This window comes from Aspergillus tubingensis (assembly GCF_013340325.1).
Source record: "Aspergillus tubingensis WU-2223L DNA, scaffold_5, whole genome shotgun sequence".
Lineage (NCBI taxonomy): Eukaryota > Fungi > Ascomycota > Eurotiomycetes > Eurotiales > Aspergillaceae > Aspergillus > Aspergillus tubingensis.
The window spans coordinates 477,484-493,349 of record NW_023336279.1 but is presented as its reverse complement, the minus strand read 5'-3'; the positions used below and the strand labels follow the sequence as shown (position 1 = coordinate 493,349).

General features: G+C 46.8%; 5 protein-coding genes across 5 annotated transcripts; 2 read left to right on the top strand and 3 right to left on the bottom strand.

Moving 5' to 3' along the window:
• Window positions 1-1,163: 1,163 nt before the first annotated feature.
• AtWU_03485 (uncharacterized protein) lies at window positions 1,164-1,980 on the bottom strand (the record flags this gene model as incomplete). Its single annotated transcript, XM_035498597.1, has 2 exons — window positions 1,164-1,825; window positions 1,905-1,980. The coding sequence occupies 2 exons, from the start codon at window positions 1,978-1,980 to the stop codon at window positions 1,164-1,166; spliced, it is 738 nt and encodes a 245-aa protein (XP_035354490.1).
• Window positions 1,981-3,388: 1,408 nt separating this feature from the next.
• Window positions 3,389-4,237, top strand: AtWU_03484 (uncharacterized protein; the record flags this gene model as incomplete). Its single annotated transcript, XM_035498596.1, has 1 exon — window positions 3,389-4,237. The coding sequence occupies one exon, from the start codon at window positions 3,389-3,391 to the stop codon at window positions 4,235-4,237; it is 849 nt and encodes a 282-aa protein (XP_035354489.1).
• Window positions 4,238-6,267: 2,030 nt separating this feature from the next.
• On the top strand, window positions 6,268-6,960 carry AtWU_03483 (uncharacterized protein; the record flags this gene model as incomplete). Its single annotated transcript, XM_035498595.1, has 2 exons — window positions 6,268-6,707; window positions 6,771-6,960. 2 exons carry the CDS (start codon window positions 6,268-6,270, stop codon window positions 6,958-6,960), a joined length of 630 nt encoding a protein of 209 aa, XP_035354488.1.
• Window positions 6,961-11,870: 4,910 nt separating this feature from the next.
• AtWU_03482 (ABC transporter family protein) lies at window positions 11,871-13,580 on the bottom strand (the record flags this gene model as incomplete). The annotated part of the gene is made up of 1 exon (XM_035498594.1): window positions 11,871-13,580. The coding sequence occupies one exon, from the start codon at window positions 13,578-13,580 to the stop codon at window positions 11,871-11,873; it is 1,710 nt and encodes a 569-aa protein (XP_035354487.1).
• Window positions 13,581-14,670: 1,090 nt separating this feature from the next.
• Window positions 14,671-15,435, bottom strand: AtWU_03481 (uncharacterized protein; the record flags this gene model as incomplete). The annotated part of the gene is made up of 1 exon (XM_035498593.1): window positions 14,671-15,435. One exon carries the CDS (start codon window positions 15,433-15,435, stop codon window positions 14,671-14,673), a length of 765 nt encoding a protein of 254 aa, XP_035354486.1.
• Window positions 15,436-15,866: the final 431 nt, after the last annotated feature.

The window sequence follows — 15,866 nt, the reverse complement described above, 5'->3', positions numbered from 1 at the left end:
ACATATGGATTATACAAACAGCAACAGGATGCATCAAAACACTTCCTGCGTCGGTCATCCTTATATCTTGTGCTTGCATTGACCCGATTGTCTCTGAAACAAAGAACGATTATCCTTCGTTCAAGAGGATTCTACCAATGCCTTCCAATCGGTGTCTGCCTCGCCGGGGGAGCACCATGGAACAAGCCGTAAACTAGCGTATGAGAGAGCTCTTCCTGTCCGAAATAAATACTGACTATTCCCAGGGGGCTGGGGTGCCCGGAGGCAAATTGTGTACTGACTAGAATAAGATCATATGGGAAGACAACGGGATGTATGGCGGGATGGCTGCTCCCCCATTGAAGGCTCTTCCTGAGTTTAGTACACCACCTACGCTTAGGAGAAGTTTGTCGACATTCACGAGGCCAGATAATGCTCATCTATGATGGCATATTCTGGATTTTTCAGGTGCGAGATAGTACCTATCTGGGCGAATAATATAAGGGTCCATTGTTCGAATGTTGATGCAGTGGTATGGAGAAGGAACTAATGTTTAAATATCTGTCTATAAGCTACTACAGGCAGCATTGGGGTTTCTGAAACTACCTTTGCCTTAGGGTCTAACTTATGATGGTTTTTGACAACTCTAGCGATCTACTCTACAAAATACAGCATCTGTTGAACATGGTACTAAGGACACCGATGTAGTCCATAACGGTTGAACTATCAATGCACTTATGATTGGAAAACTTTCAAACAGGAAAACACAGAATAGGTCCAGATACACAAATCATAATAATAGATACATGATCATACAACTTGTCACAAGAAATCGGGTCTTTCGTATGGTACATTCACATTAAATCTATTATCTAATAAACGCATAGCTTCCCCCAAGTTCTGGTTCAAAGCTATCTCAGACAATGTCTGAACCTTGATGAGTACGTCGACACATCCACATCAGTTCGCAACTCCACAATATATATACTTAGTGATGGCCTATCAATGAGAACCAAGATATATTCTGATAGTGTCATATTGCCAAAATGGTGTAATGCCGTACGCCATGAATAGAAGAATTCTTGAAACAACGAGCTACATGGCTATATCGTAAACTCCATACTGCCTCCTGTTATTGATCGTGTTCTCTAACCGACAACCAACAAGATATTGTTCCCAGCTATCTAATAGATGCGGCCTTGCCCGTTGTTATCGCCATATCCACCATATCCACCATATTCACCACCGGGCCCCCCAAAGTCAGCGTTGTCTTGACTCGCTGTCTCCTCCTCTGATCTCTCCGTTTTGCCACCTCTCCAGGGGGCGCGGAGATTGGGAAACCCCTCATCGCCAGTAGCACTGTACATAAGGTCCTCATTGTTGAGGGTAGCCGTCCCTTCCTCTGATCTCTGCTTAAGGCTTCGTTTCCCATGGTATCTATGTGTGACACGCGAATCCTGGCCATCACCCTCATCCTCACTGTCTGTCTCGTCCCCAAAATTGACCAAAAAATCGGCGTTGTCTTGACTCGCTGTCTTCTGCTCCGATCTTTGCATCAGACTGTTACCATTGTCACGAGTAGACACGACGTGATGGCGAGGACCAGTGTAACCGTAATCGCTCTCATCATCACTATCCGTCTCGTCCCCAAGATTGACCAAAAAATCGGCGTTGTCTTTACTAGCCGTCTTCTGCTCCGATCTCCGCCCAAGTTGTCCGCCCACAGTGTCAAGCAGAAAATCAGCGTTGTCTTGACTCGCAGTCTTCTCCTCGGATCTCTGCATAAGGTTTCCGCCCTCTTGGGATGGACCCGAGGTCCCACCGGCAGCCGCTACCGCGCCATGGTCTAATTCACCAAGTCGTAACCAGTTAGCAAATCAGGCCGGAAATCTTGTTACTGGGATGCGCGAGAAGAGTGAACATACGCGGAATGCGGGGGAGCGCTGTAGCTGTGGAGGCCAGGAAGGCCGTGGCCAGGAGTCCAATGTTGTTGAAATGCATCGTATTGGTTTGATTGGGATGATAGAGGACAATGTGGGATGATGGGCCGATCAAGTCGAGAAATCAAATGAGTCTGAGCTGAAAACTCGGAAACACAAGATCGAGAGAGTCAAAGGACTTGCTGAGTCTGTTGAGAAGTCTGCTCTGTTGGAGAACCTTTCTTCTTATTTATGCATTTTCTAAACAGTATTTACTCACCTCTGCGCCCACTGTGGACGAGTTTCTCTCGCGAATCTAAGTTCAATATTTCACACCGCTATGCATTATTAGTTACATTGAACTATTGAGAGATTTGACAAACCCCCATAGATCCTCAATCGGAACCCCCGGCGATTCGAGAAGCCCCAGAGATCGACAATACTATTAGAATGAGAATCATGGACAATGTTTAAATCGTCCAGGCGCAAGGTCGCTCAATCTATGTGTGTGGATCTAAGGAATACTTTCTTCCACCTTGCTATTACTATCGGTTTTAGGCGTATAAGGTGTCCTGATAAGGTTTGAGAAAACTCTAATTAGCGTATGACGAATAGGAGTAAACACTGAGACGATCTAAATAGCTGAACCGGAGATCAAGTAACCGAGCGATTTGCCGAATCTTCACCCTAATATTGACCCACTTTGGTTGATCATGATCAAGATATGGGAAGCCCCACATACTACATTTGGTATGGCCTGCCTATTACCTATTGACAATAGTGGTTGATCTGGGATATTTCTCGCCGACCTAGCCGCAACGTGGGAGTTGTTCTCACTCCACACCGCCGGATGCGAGATTGAAGGGTACCCGCGCTTCTATTTCCCGCCTGGCCAAAACTCCTACAATTCTCCGTTATCTGTCTGCACTCTGCAGCCACAATTCCGGGAATCTACATCACGTCAAGATCAGACATCTCCCACTCAACACAAGTGGTGCTTCACTATACTTGTCAAGTCAGAACTGGTGAGTGAACTGTCACTTGCCATACGTAGGGAAAGGGAAAAAGCAACGCAAACCTTAAAGGATGATTCCTTTCTTAGTGGGCCTTGGAGATCTGTGAAAGAGTTGGACAGGCGGAGTATGGAGTTGCGCCGATCTTCACCTTCTCCCCCTCCCTCCCGCTTCTTATCCCTTTCTCTGTTGCCTTATTTTTGCTTCTTTTCTTGCTATTGTCATATAATCTCTCCATTTGATGGCGTAATGCAATTGATATCCTTTTGACTCGACAAAGTGGGAAACCAGTTATATATTGTTGTCGATCTCAAATGAAGAGAAAAGAGAGAATTCATTGTCTTTACCCCTTGAATAGCACCTTACCTGAACCACAAACCGGGAGCAGACATCATATTCCTTAGCAGCATATATGGTCATTTAAAGCAAGAAGAAGGTCGCGTTCTACACACGGACATCCTCGCTTCCAATCCCAGCATGTCTTACACTCTACTCAAAGAAGAGGAGGAGGCGGGCATCACCGTCACGCAAGATACCAGATCCCTGCCTACGTATACAAGGGAAACCAGCAGAACTAGAGCACTGTCAAAAATTGTCGCTCTCATTCTTTTAGTCGTGGCTGCCTCTTTTCTCGGTGGCCTCTTTGCCCTGCTGGGATACCGTGTGCCCACATTCGCTATTCCTTCATCATCATCATCATCATCATCATCATCTTCTTCTTCTTCTTCTTCTTCTTCCTCTCCTTCTTCAACCTCCCCCTTCTTTCCAAAAACAACACCACACAAAATCACCGAACTACAATGTGGCACCTCCCCAGCTGAGGCCCGATCCCTCGGCTGCGTACTAGACCTCCTAGCCATGAGCTGGGTACGTCCAGCCTGCTACGACAAGGAGTTGACTGAGGAGTTCCTGGCCGAGAGGAACTGGACCTGGACCACAGACCCATGGGGCAAGCATCATCTCTCCAAGTCCGAGGTGCTTGACGGTGACTGGGAGTACGTCTACGTCGACCATTGGTATCATGTGACACATTGTGCCTTCATGTGGCGGCGTATGGCTCGGGCAGTTCACGCTGGAAACTTGGATATTTTGGATAGTTATACGGCGGCCTATGACCACATCGAACATTGTGGTGATCGGCTGGTGGCTAATACGGGCGAGGAGGTGGTCGGTGTACCGGCCATTCTCAAGTATCCATCTTGTGGACCGGGGAGTCTGGGTCAGGAGCCCCCGGCGTATTGGATCTATGAGGGGGAGGTGCAGTATAATACGAAGAAGCAGGAAGGGCTTTATGCGGATCATATGAAAATGGAGGAGGAGGAGTAGGGATTCATACTATAGAATATTGAATACCCTCGAGTTTTATGGGAATGAAACTGGTGATTCGTGTACATATCTAGATCTCGAAATAACATGAAGTGAATAAAAGCTCGCAACGATAAAGCTTGATGTTTGGGTATAAAGCATATTGAGCTTCTGGACGATGTTAAGGTAGGTGAATCTCACATGGCAAATGAGCCATAAAGTACTATCCAGCTAAATATAATATGATACGGTCAGACTTTGCATCACCACACGATGATTCTGGATGATCTGTCTCATAACCCTTTCGCAGCATAGTCGGTTCCAGCAGATTTACCCGATAATACGGAAATGCTATTCCGGGATCTTAATTCTTCATTCTGATTACTCGTGAGCATTATAACTCCTGGGCAGGCGATACACCCTTCATCTATACCCTCCGCCCACAGTAGGAGCCAAGGCTTGTTTTGACTAGAGGCATGAGACCCACCGCCTTTATGACAGAGACACCTTGCTGCCCGAGGCATCCAGTCACTGCCTAAAATGCAATAGTTACCGCCTCAAGTTGGAACTATAGTTTTCAGATCATAGGCGGTGCGATTCTGCCGGATCAAAATATCCGGCCTTATTTCCAGGGCAACAAGGCTTATCTTCCACGGTAGGCGGCAGGGTGCGGGCGGCATGAGCAAAGGCTGGTTTGGCCGTAGCCCTTCTTCCCTCATCTTCGGGGTCATCTTCTATGCTAAAAGTGTATGGCCAGAATACGAATGCTTGGGATGAACAACATCGGTGTTATTCTCTCTACGCTAAATCTATAATATTTCTGACGATGAAGAAACGGATAGGTTACCCTGCACGTTTATCTGCTCTTGCATCTGCTGTTCTCTTTACCTTTTATTTGGTCGTAGGCTTGACACGTGATGAGGAGTACTGTTCGTAATGGATCCAATGTGCTCCAACTAATTGCAATAGATTTGCGGGAAAACAATGACATGATAGTATGAAAAGAATCTGTCGTTCTAGACCCCAGTCAGAGGTTCAAATTGCCGGAGAACCAGGGAGCTAAACTACTTTCGTAGATCCAGGGACGATCACCCTTTCCCCCTCTGACTCGAGCTTCACACTTCGCCTGACTGGTTTAAGCGCCTTCCGGTAAGTACGGCCAAGCATGTCTGACCATCTGTTGGGTCAGTTGCATGCCTTACCACCAGGCAGAGACCCACTTTTTTCCTATCACTTTCGACGTGTAGTACTTACTTATCTCCGGGGAGCTGGTTATCTAATCCATGATTCCACCTCCACAAAGCCGAGCGCGCACTCTCAGGGGACTGCGAAGAAGAGCCGGTCAACCTCTGTAATGTTCTGAAACCCCGCAGTTGGTGCGGCGTTCCTGACAATAAAATGTGCAAAATCAACATGGCGAAATCCCCATGTGGATCGGATGAGATCTTCGATCTAGTTCACTTGTTGTTTGTTCAATGTGATGAAACTTGCCGCCTTGGGCTAATTCAGGCGGTGTGGAGGAGACGGTCGCATTCTGCTTAGTAGGTGTCGAATTTTCGTCAGGGAACTATCAACACATGAGATCATAATCGTATGCCAAAAATTTTTTCAACGGGCGCAGCATACACTCAAATTGTTCTGGTTCCTGTTGCTGCAGCTTGGGCCGCTCCCTCCGTGACACGACGAACAATCAGTCGGCAATGTGAAAGGATAAACGTCTTGGCCAGACCCACCCCGTTTAGCTTTGGAGATGAGGCAGTGCGACCGCGTCCCATTGGCCGCAATCCATTCAGGCCGTGGGGCATATAGTACTAGTATCCAGGTCCCGGGGATACACTTTGTATCATCCAGTAGTCGCTTCTTGAGCCCTCTTGACTGAGTAGTGATATAAAATCCTTCCTCATGGCCTCTCCCGAAAATCAAACCATTGCTTCTTTTTTACTCACTGAAGATATTTCTATTTCTTTACCGCCTACACCATATCTTAATACTCTTGTCCATATAAACTCGACCCTGCAACCCGATAAACTTTTTTGTTGATATCTTCCACCATGTCGGCCCACCTAAACTCTTCTCATACTGCCACTCGACAGACCGCAAGGCCAACGGACAACAATGGAAAACGTACCATTGAGACAATTCCATGCGCTCCAAATTCTACCTCCTTTAATATCGCTCCTTCAGGCGATCTGTTGAACCAAGCCGCTCTACCTCCTCATCATCAGGCCCAGGCATACATCGACCCGAGGTATCTGAATGGTGGTCGCTTCCTCGACCTTCCGTGCCAGTACCCATGGAATGCTGAAAGCGAGTACAATATGCCGACCGCCGTGGAGAACTGGGAATTTGTGACCGCGGTTCAGCCAGGTATCGCGCCCCGGAACCAACATTACCAAGCCGGTACACGACAGGAAGCTATTCCTTGGAATAACTTCAGCGTCCCAGGAGTAATGACACCATTGAACAGACCAGACAACAGTCCTGTGGAAGGGTATATTGACTCCCCTGGCACTCCATTCATAGTCAGTAGTGAGTCCAGCTGACAAGCAAGCAGGAATACCCCTCTCCGGTGCGGCTGGGTGGATTGCACGGCCAGATCAACCTTCAATAGATGGGCAGACTTAAGCAGACACATCAAGACCATTCATGTGTTTCCTGCTTCCCATGTGTGTGAGGTCTGCGATCACACGTTCAATCGGAAGGACAACCTCGTGGAGCATCAGTTGCGGACCCATCGATTCTAATTAAATACTCGGCTTATGTCCTTTGCTGAGCGAGATTTCCATTTGCAAGTTACCTGTGTCGTTTTTGTGTTTTCAAATTTCGGTGACCTACTCTATTTATTCCTTTTCTTTTTGGCGCTTCCAACTATACCTTTAGCATATATATATTTCGGGCATCTGTGGTTATTCTTGTTGTGTTGTATCAGTGTACTTAGACGGGGTCTTTAATGTGCGGTAGCTTTGTTAGGATACCCAGTGTTTTAAGATTAAATGGTATTATTAAAGTCTGCATCGAAGTGTGTAATTTTTGCAAGCCGGGTTTCAGGGTCGGTCGGCTATATGCTCCTCCCGCTGACCGATAGAGTACAAGCATACCTAGTGCCCCTGCGAATTGTGTGGGAGTTTAACGTACTGACAGTTCACTGCACCCGAGCCACGTATGCCACACAACATAGAACCTCCACAGAAAGACTTGGGAACGGCTGAACCCTATTAAAAATCCTAGAACCATCCCACGGGGGAAGATTTGTGACGGGAAGTGTGGCCATGCAGCCAATGTGGCTAGTGAAACCAGTGCCTCGTGTGTGTCCAAGGCAGTTGCCCTGTGCCTGGACACGTAAGTACTTACTTACTGACTCCTCATGCAACCGCTTGCTATTGGCTTGATGGGTTGGTTTTGCTTCTTTCGTTCCGCTTCGTCGCGTCGAACCTGATTGGTCTGAGCGCGCTTACAGGAGGTCCAATGGAATGGCTGCTACCTAGTAAGTAGTAGTTCGTCTGGATCCGACTCACCGGCTAGCCTTACCGGTCGCCAAGAAAATCTGAATTTCTTCACGCATAGAGACTGTGAGGGAAGGCATCCAGGCTATCGGAGATATCGGGAATTTCAGCATAAAATTGCTTTTAGGTCTGCTCGTGGATTTAAAGTCTCCGGACCCACTGAATGGAAACCCACGCGGTCCGAGCTCGGACCGGCCCACTTAGCCGGGATCGGTTCCAAGGTTATCTTCCGAGGGATGGATAAATCTCCGGTAGGGATGGGGATGTGTTGGTTCTATGTCTCTTGATATTACTTTAATATGATATATATGTTTAGATCTATCCGATCATTAAAGTACTACCGATCGCAGGTAACTTCATGGTGTATGACGTACCTACGCCCGTTTTGTATTTTGATTAAAATCTGTTGATCTACGTTGGTTATTCGTATAAACTCAAAGGATGAGTAAGGGGGAGCGAAAATATGTTGATAAACTACGGGCTAGCGGTACAGCGAAAACGAGAAAATGTGAGGGAAAGGGAAAAGGGGCTATGATCTGGACAATCTTACATCTTGGGGAGCATTGAAATTCTCAATTTGGCTTCATTAATTCACCGTTCATTCGATACAAGGGCATATCTGCACTATGATTGGTCAGTACAGGCAGTTTTGCCCTCATGCGTTATATTAATCTTTGAAAATATTTCCTCTTCTTTCAAATCAGTCCCCTAATATCGAATGTAATCAAAGCCATAATCGCGTTGGTCTCTATAAGTTTCGTCATCGTCCGACCCTATGTATAGTCCTAGATATTCTCAGTCCTTGAGATGTTGAAAAAAATTTCCCGAGTCGAGCATCACTGACAAAGTGAATCATGGCTGTGTTGCTGCTCATCTACAAAGATGGAGGGGTCGCTCTATGGAACCCTCCAACGACGTGACAAGAGCAAATCGGTTGGTCTAGCGAACCACCCCCAGGTGTGTTTTGTGTTCACAAAGCCCATTCATCTGGATCTGGACTATAACTATCCTCCATTACAGCACTGGGCAGACCTTAAAAATGGTTGCTTCATGGCTACTGCATAACAATGCTGCGAATGTTTCCGATCAAAGGACTTATACGGATATCCTGCCCCAGTATAAGAAAAGCGCAATACACTTCACGGGCGGTAGATGCAAGAGACCTCCGAGCACTAGAGTAGTCATTCCAATTATCACTGAATTGGTAATAACTTCAGAGGATAATCATTCGAGCCCACATGTGTCCCCATCAGACCTCTCAGAAAGTCGCAATCTGACCACATCCTCTTCCCCATTCTGGCCGTGGCGGGGTTTTCGCATCTTTGTATCTTCATAGAAACACCCACTTTATCCGCACCCCATCAAAGTATGACCTCATAACGCGAAGCAAGGCGTCCAAGGATTAGAATAGGACAATGGATACATCAGACATCAATTTCGGTTAGTTATATAGTACACCACCGACCCCACTTGGGCTGTACTAATGTTGAATCAGGAAAGCTGCGTCTTTGTCCCAGTCGCTTTCTGCCCAGATGTTGGCAGTGATTGTTACATCATCACGCCTTCATTCCCAAGTCTTGCGTTCTCTCCTTCTATAACAACATGATTTGGCTCTCTTTGGTCCATAGGTTGCTCCACACCGCCAATTATATGTCGTCTTTGCTCTTCGATTAAGAGCTCTTGTCTACCTATGGGCATTGGCATTGACGTGTGAAGGGGCATTTGTGATATTGTAAACATGATGCGCCTCTGCTTTGAAGCAACCGGTTGCCTTGGTAGTAAGCTTCTATCGGGACACCGAGAGAAGAACATTGTGGCAGAATGTGGTATTGTCCCAAGACTCAGAAGGAAACGATAGGTATATATAAAAGACATAATGTATGTTGAAGTGCTGTTAGGCCGCGTAGGAGAATGATGAACGGCTATGAAGTAGATCGAAAAAAAGTGAAAAATGCTGGCTATGCCGCCACATCAATGGTGATTGTCAGAATTGGGATTCCCAAGCTAACATAGTGGAAATGTGGAATTTAGGCAAGGCGTCTGGTAGGTAGTACAGCGATGAACAGGGAGTGGGCTGATTATGGGTGTCACGCTAATAACGATCAGTCGATCGAGCCAGCTTCAGCTAGACCATTGACCCAGTCGTCGAAGGAGGTTCATTAACCTAACAGGAGAACGAGGCTATCTCAGGTAGACCGGCAAGCCCCCCTTGGTGTCTCTTCGTGAAGGCAACTCTCATTGCACAGGTTGGAGGCGCCAATGTCCTCAATGGCTTCCTCGATGATACCGGTGACTGCTGCCATTGTCCTGCCTGTGTATATGAGAATGCTGGCGCTGCTTTTGTTCATTAAGATACTGGTGGAAGAAGAAATTTTTTCGATTCATGTCAGAGAGCCAATCACACTTTCAGGTAGGACGACGATCAAGATTTTAGCCCTCATCCCTTGTCTGTGATGATGGAGAAAATCAATGGCGAAGGAGCTCTCTGACACGTTGGCTGAAATCTGTGGACTTTTTCAAAACATGCCACTTGTCACATTAAATATAATCGAGGTTCTTCGCAAAGGCATAGTCTAATTACATTCGATGCGGTCATGATTTCGTCCCTTTTCGTAGACCCTTATTGTGGATTCCCATTGTGACGGACGCCAAATTGATTTGATCTGTAAGTATACGTCCAAATATCCATGTACTGGTTTTATGAAAAAGAGAGCTCGGCTGCGTTTAAGGTCTAGGCTTGAGACATCGTTTGTATGTGTTGGAAAGATGCAGTGTTGATGAAGTCGGTTCGGTAGGTCTATATATCTCAAAGCAGAGCTTGCTAACAGTGACTCGTTCTAGAGCATAAGAGGTAAACGCCTAATACCTGTTTGCCAAGCCGGTGATCAGACCGATCAAGGACCAGCGCCGTCCGGGCATGACTCAATAGCGGTCTGGGGGTTTTTGTAGGCAGAGAATGAGCTGATGAAGGAGGAACAACCAAGACAATACCGGGGCGGACAGACTATATAGTTGATCGAGTGGCATGATAAAACGGGAACATCCACCATATTACAGGTCCATACCTCGTCTTTATAAGCCTTAATGAGAAGCGCAACGGAGTTTACCAGGAAGAGGTCGTGAAAATATTGTTCGGAAACTACCGGAAGTAAATCATATACTGGTCTTAGAAGGGGATTTAAGCTCGGAATAAGTCTATTGGTTCCGTTTTCGCAGTTGGACTTGATGACTCATTTGTATGGCGTAACAATAAGCCATCAAATGTATAGTTGGATTATCACGAAGATCTACGGAATAGTAAAACCCATACTGGTTAACCTGCCAGGATCAATTAGTTTGTGGACGGTTTAGCTGCAATACTGTTGCTCCTGCGATTGAAAGAATTGGTCACGTTTTTAGACAATTTATTGTTGGTTCTATATATCTGCTTCGCGTGGTGTTGTTTGTCTAACATATTTCTAGACTGGTGCCTTGAAACGCTTATCGTTTCGTAATTATATATTGTATTACTCGTATTCTATAAGTCTCTGGAAGACTGCACTAATCATTAGCGTAGTTATGTGGAGGCTATCGACGTTGCAGTAAAACAGGCTGGGTTATAGGTTAACTCTAGACGTAACGAAGTGTTGTTCCAGGATGATGACGTAGACTGTGTCGTTAATGGAGACAGTATATCACTAAAGAAATGGAAATGTATCTGGACAACTAGGATGAGGTGGAAGATGTTAAGAGACGGCCTTCTACGCGGACAGCTGAGTGTCTGTTGACCTCAATGATACGAGATTCTGCAAATTAAGATAATATAATTTAATGACATCTTCATACGTAAGGAAATCTTGGTGGGAGGAATCTGCCAGTAGCAGTCTTGGGTAAATTATTGGTTTCTAGAGACATCGCCGAAGTAGCGTACAACACTTGACACAACTCTAGGCAGCCACTAGTATCCAATGATACGTGATCAGGAAAACTATCAAATACACACAGATGGTCACATACAGTGAAGCCTTCCGAACTGCGGCTCTGTGGGTCTGACAAAGTTGTTCATAACGTTGAAGACGCTCGACATGATCCATCAGATCACGAGGGTGGCAGAACATCCTGTTCTCGTCCTCGTCTATGGACCAGTCATCGGAATCTTCTCTAGTGTCGAGTCAATCGCTCCTGCTCTTGAGGTTCTCAGATATGACACTAGGAGAATCGTCTTCCACGTACACTTGGTTTTTGAGGGTTATCTCGTCACGGGGACGCTGAAATAGATTGCTCTCGTCCATATTCAGCTCGTCGTCATTCCGAATAGGTGCCGAGATCTTGCCTCTAACCAGCTCACTGGACTGATTTCCGGAGGCACCTGCGGCGGTCGCCTGACTGTCGGCGCTCTCTTGACTTGAAGGGCTTGTCTGACTTAGAGCTGCAGTACCCAGCAAAGGTGCATACGGATCGGGCTCGCTTTGTGACAAGGATCGAGCAAGGGTACTGTGAGCATCGAAATACTGACTGCGGGAGTCAAACTCGGATTCTGGAGCGTACCGTGTTACTGTGACGCTGTATGGATTAGGGCCCTCTTCAGTCGTGCTATACCAGGCATTCGGAGAAGGTTCCGAAGGTTTGCTGGTGTCCTGGATATGAGAAGGTGTCGACGAAGAGGCATTCTTATCCTCTTGTTTAGCTGCGCTCTCCGGGGCGTTGGTGGCGGGCTCTTTCCTAGTAGGGCCAAGCTCCTCATCAGAATTTGGGCTATCAGTGGAAGGATACGCCCCGGGCAAGCGTTCACTGTGGCTTAGTTCGAACGGCATGGAAAGACAGCTCAAGTCATTAGAATAAGCCGGAGATGATTCAAATGCTGGCCAGGTAGATTCGGCTTTGAACTCAGGCTGAAGCAGTGATGATCCGTCTTGAGCACTGGATGTACCAGTAGTCTGAGACTCAGGTGAGTCCAGCTGTTCCACTTGAGGGGCGGATGTATTACCAGCTGCATTTTCACAGACATGGGTATCATCGAGCTGTAGCAGTGGTGTTGCAGAGTACACACTCGAAGCACCCGAATCCAGGGCCTCAGTTGACTCGTCTTGCGGCCCTTGAAGGCTGGATACATCTCCACCCTCTGTATTACGGGCTTGGGTTGTTGGATCATGCTCGCTTGGAGATTCGGAGGCGGTAGATGACTCGGAAGTGAGAAGGGCGCTGGAATCAGCTCGCTCCACCTGATGGCGTGGCATCCCAAATAAATTTCCAGCATCGACATTGTGAATCGCTGCACCGCGGCGATGCCGGATTTGGGGGTGTTGTGCTGCCTGTACCTGGTTGGTCAGAAACTGTTGAACATAGTCACTTTCTTCTCTCGTTGAGGATCTGAAGAGGCCAGGGCCCTCGGGCCGACCTTGTCCCGCAAATGGTATGCGTGGAGGAGCAGCCTGGGTCAGCGAGGGGCGTGAGGATTTAGAACTAACCGATAGAACAGATGTAGGTACTTGGCTCCTCGTTTCTCCCATATCAGAAGTTTGCTCGTTTGCAGGAGAATTGGTCTCGATTTTCGGAAGTGCATCGATCAGTGATGCCGTCCTAGGCCATCCTCCCGCATCACCGTGCTGAGTTTCAGCAAGGTCAGCGGTGGTGGTGGGCGGTGGTGCTGAAGCATTGTCGGTAGCAGTGGCACCAGGTGTGGCTTCTCCTTCGATTTGGATCAAAGGTTGGGACCCGTCACTTCCGAAATCATAACCAGGAGTTGGTTGGTTCGCGGGACTTCCGTTCTCATCGGTAGCGCATTGGCCTTCGGTTGGACAATTGGTAGTAGGTGTGTTGGTATCAGGGTTGTAAGGCGAGCCTTCAGACTTTCTGTCCCACAGTGGTAGAAACAAAGGCATTTTCGCTTGAATATACAACTGGACAGGTGAAGATATTCGTCAATGGGGTAGGGTTCTGCTTGCAGAGACTCGTAACTAGAATGCGTATCGCCGGTTGTAGCACTAGAAGAGTTTATCTTGCCAATTCGAGCAGACATGTAGCGTCTTATATAATTGGTGGCCCATGTACAATAAAAGGGTCATCGTAGGGCTTCTAGGAATTTCCCTTCAACAAATACCAGGTTGGGGATATTCCCGATGCCAGGTATACGTGAGGTTGGTATGTTCCTTAGGGTAACGAGCAAACTGAGATTCGGTGATTCTTACATCTATTGAAGCTAGATTTACATTGGAAGGGAATATATTACAATTCTGCCATTTCATGAAATATACTCTCCGTTGTTAATCACAATTCCCGAAGATACTGTAGATTAACATAGGTATTTACCAGCATAAACACATGTGTACGGAGTAAGGTCTTATTTTTGGGAGGATCTCGTCTCCGCACGCTGTTATTGAGAAGAACATACCGTCACATCTGAGGTTGGTATAATTACTCTCGTGCTTTTCAGATACCTCGAGTAGTCAGAATCCGAATGATATATTTTGAAAATATGTTGCAGACGAGCTTTTTCTCAGATTGGGTGAGATAATCTACACTGATAATTGTGGGGCGGGAAGTGCCTACTATCTGGGCCATCTGCTTAGGGTTCATCTGATGGATATGCCGGACAAGTGAAGATAACAATTTGTATCGGTACAAGTAGCCAATGACCAATACACAGTGTTCCTTACACTCAAGGTTCAAATTCGACACTACGAACAATGGAGATCTGGGCGCGCGCTACACGGAACTATAGGGCTGATACCATACAAAACATACATTTAATGAGAATTATCATTTATTTGGTAGTCAGTGCGATTGTGACTAATTCTCTAGTCTTCTTCCATCAATTCTTCCTATTTTCCGTTTCCCGAGTAGGTCTGGGTCCACTCCAACTAGCAAGCAATTTAGAGAGGCAGGGAACCCGAAACAATCGACCAACAATCCAAGACTTATGACATCTACTCAACCTGGGAATAGAATGCGAAAGAATTTATTATCAATTCTCTAGAGCCTTTCAGACACTAAACCTGCAAACTTCATGCCTGTGATGATAGTAGTCATGCAGCCCCTTCTCGAAACTGCTGCTAAAAGCATCGCGACAGATCCGACAGAATTTTCCGGGTAGTTGTGATCGAGTTGAAAATGATCGTCCGCTTCCTCTTCATCGTCGAACACCCTGTCACACATTCTAACTAAGCATCTGATTTTTGCAAGGGGAGTGGTCAACAAAAGATCATCAGGTCTTATTCCACCGTTTCTTGCTTTTATCTCCTCTCGATAAGAATGACGCTGGTAAGCGGGTTTTGGGTCACGCAGCATGTTGAGATCGGGCAGCTGTTGGGACTGACGGATGCCGCCATGCATTATCTTTGCTTGTGGAGAAAATTGCCCGAATTGGGACATCGGCTGTAATGAGTGTTGGGGAAGATTGTCAGCCCGGAGCTGTGCTGTCACTCCAAAGTTTGTGTGACCCTGTTCAGCTGCCGGGACAGCAGTATTCCACTGTGCGGCAGGGATAGGAGAACCAAAGCCATCTGAGAGCACAGTGAAATCCATCAGCTGTGGTTCATTGGGGAGACAGAGATGAGCATCGTCGGCGTTTTGCTCAATATGATCCAAACCAATCATAACATTGGTCGAAGCAGGTCCTCCTCTCGCTAGTGTCGCGGTGCTTGTTCTGGTGGTGCCAGGAGACGCTATGGAGGAGCGACGATCGGCAGACTTGCCATGGTCAACACCAACTGTATGAGCAATTCCTCTTCCATCCATTTCGTTTGTATTGACTGGCAATGGCTCCGTTTTGAGATACTGGTAGATGAACAGGTATAGAGTAGACCAAGTTAGAGGGTATATACTCAGGTAAATTGGATGTTTTTATATGTCTCACAAACTTCCTACGAGGCTATAGTGTTAACAAGGCTTATCCAGAAAGGCGCATCTGGACAGTCAGGTGCTATTACACCAAGGCTCATGTGAAGAATATTTGGGTTTTACTCGGTTCCACCCGACTTCTGATATTGCAATCGAAGACCCAATCCAGCAGCGCTGTTGCTGAGTTTGGACAATGCCAGAAAGCCAGCCTTGCCTTCATCTTAGCGTAGCCCACCTATCTCTGTATCTAATCCCGGCATAATGGTGACATTCTTAGTGGCCGTATTCCCCAGTGGGAGGATGTGGGAAATTCCCTTGTCGCCTTCCGC